Source organism: Sinocyclocheilus anshuiensis, unplaced genomic scaffold, assembly GCF_001515605.1.
Source record: "Sinocyclocheilus anshuiensis isolate Anshui unplaced genomic scaffold, SAMN03320099.WGS_v1.1 scaffold787, whole genome shotgun sequence".
In the NCBI taxonomy this organism is placed as follows: Eukaryota; Metazoa; Chordata; class Actinopteri; order Cypriniformes; family Cyprinidae; genus Sinocyclocheilus; species Sinocyclocheilus anshuiensis.
In genome coordinates, this window is record NW_015548230.1 from 488,749 (window position 1) to 490,390 (window position 1,642).

General features: G+C 39.0%; 1 protein-coding gene across 1 annotated transcript in view; it reads right to left on the reverse strand.

The window, feature by feature from the left end:
• Positions 1-219: 219 nt before the first annotated feature.
• The window catches only part of LOC107654578 (uncharacterized), a 6,580-nt gene continuing 5,157 nt past the window's right edge, over positions 220-1,642 (reverse strand). Inside the window, exons 3-4 of the mRNA XM_016441712.1 lie at positions 848-1,210; positions 220-771 (exon numbers count right to left, since the gene is read on the reverse strand). Of these exons, the coding sequence (XP_016297198.1) occupies positions 326-771; positions 848-1,210 (809 nt within the window). The 3' untranslated portion in view covers positions 220-325. The remainder of the gene's footprint in view (positions 772-847; positions 1,211-1,642) is intronic.

The window sequence follows — 1,642 nt, forward strand, 5'->3', positions numbered from 1 at the left end:
TTAGTATATATATATATATATATATATATATATATATATATATGTATATGTATATGTATATAAAACGGTTTTGCGTTACTTGGAAAATCATATCCTGCACAGTATCTGGTTGGCTGTCACTGAAATCAGTGTGACATCTTTTAGGGGCCATTTTGAAAATATTTATTTAAGAAAACTATTCAAATAACACACAAAAATGATATAAACAAGCATGCAAACCATTTTTTTAAAAATCACTCGTTAATACAATTATATATAAAAAAGAAAAACAATTTAGCAAAAATAGGCTTGAATAAAAATCCGTATGATATAATAAACAGACCCATCATTTTCTAGTAGTAGTCATCATTTGGTGCGTCTCACACACACACCTTTGAATGACACTCATTCTTTCATTCATAAGAGAGATTGCGTCTAACGCCAGTCTTTGATCTGCTCGCATATTACGCATTTCATTTGCCAACTCTGTGACATCCCTTTGCAGTGCACGAAGTCTACTTATCATCTCAGCGAAATCAGTTCTGCTCCATTCCATATTTAAAAGAATCAACTTTGTGATGGGTTGAAAACAGGCTGCCACTTCGGCTCGAACAACACGTACAATGTCCTTCTGGGTGGGAGGCCGATTGACAGAACTGTTACTGTCGTGTTGTCGATCAGCATGTTGGCTTTGGGTGTCGCTGCTGGACTTTGATGATTCATAAGCCTCCCAAGCAGCCATTTCACCATCGATCCATAGCTCTGCACATCTCACATCGTAGTCTGGTAAACCTGTGAAACAGAAGATTCGTTTGTATTAGCATGCGACTGTTTAAATACACAATGGTTACAGATGATTATTACATACATTCTTTCCCGTTATCCTCTGATGGTCTCAAACGCCGTTTCACAGGAACATCAGAGGGGTTGTCCGATTCCCTCTCCCGCTTTTCCCCACATCTCAAGGTGGACGTGTTGCATCCATTGGACTTGGGCTCAAGACTCTGTGTTGTTGTATCCTGGAGTGAATCCCCTGGCGTCACTGCTACACCGCCGTCACAGGGTTCAGACCCACTGTTACTGCCACTCAAAGGTACTGATACCACCGTTTTAAGGTTATCCGGGGCTGCTGATTCATCAGGTGCACATGACGACGGGACACCTGATGGCGTAACAAGCTGACTTTGAATTGTATTCTCTTCACCATTTGTAAGACGACGAGCATCGTCAACTGAAAACAGAAAAAAACTCTTGCTTAGCATATTGTGCAGCCTACTATAAACAGCTTAACCCCTATAATGCATTCAAAATCTGTACACGATTTTCACAGTTGGTCAGTTTGGACCCGAAGAATTGTTGTTTTATAAAACAGCCATAACTTAATATTTTTCAACTAAATCTATATTGTATATGATCAGCAACTTCTCATTAATGAGTGAAACATTGATTTGCTGAATCTCAAACAATACTATAACTTCTTGCATTCTTGTACTCGGCTTAAGTTCTTTTTCCTTTGCTAACTGTATGCATGTATGTGAACAGTTTAAAGGTGGGGTAAGCGATTTTTCAAAAACGCTTTAGAAAACTGATTAGCAAAACAAACTTGTAGCAAATCAGCAGTAAGGGGCGTGTCTACTCATGATGTGGAGGAGAGAGCGTTCAG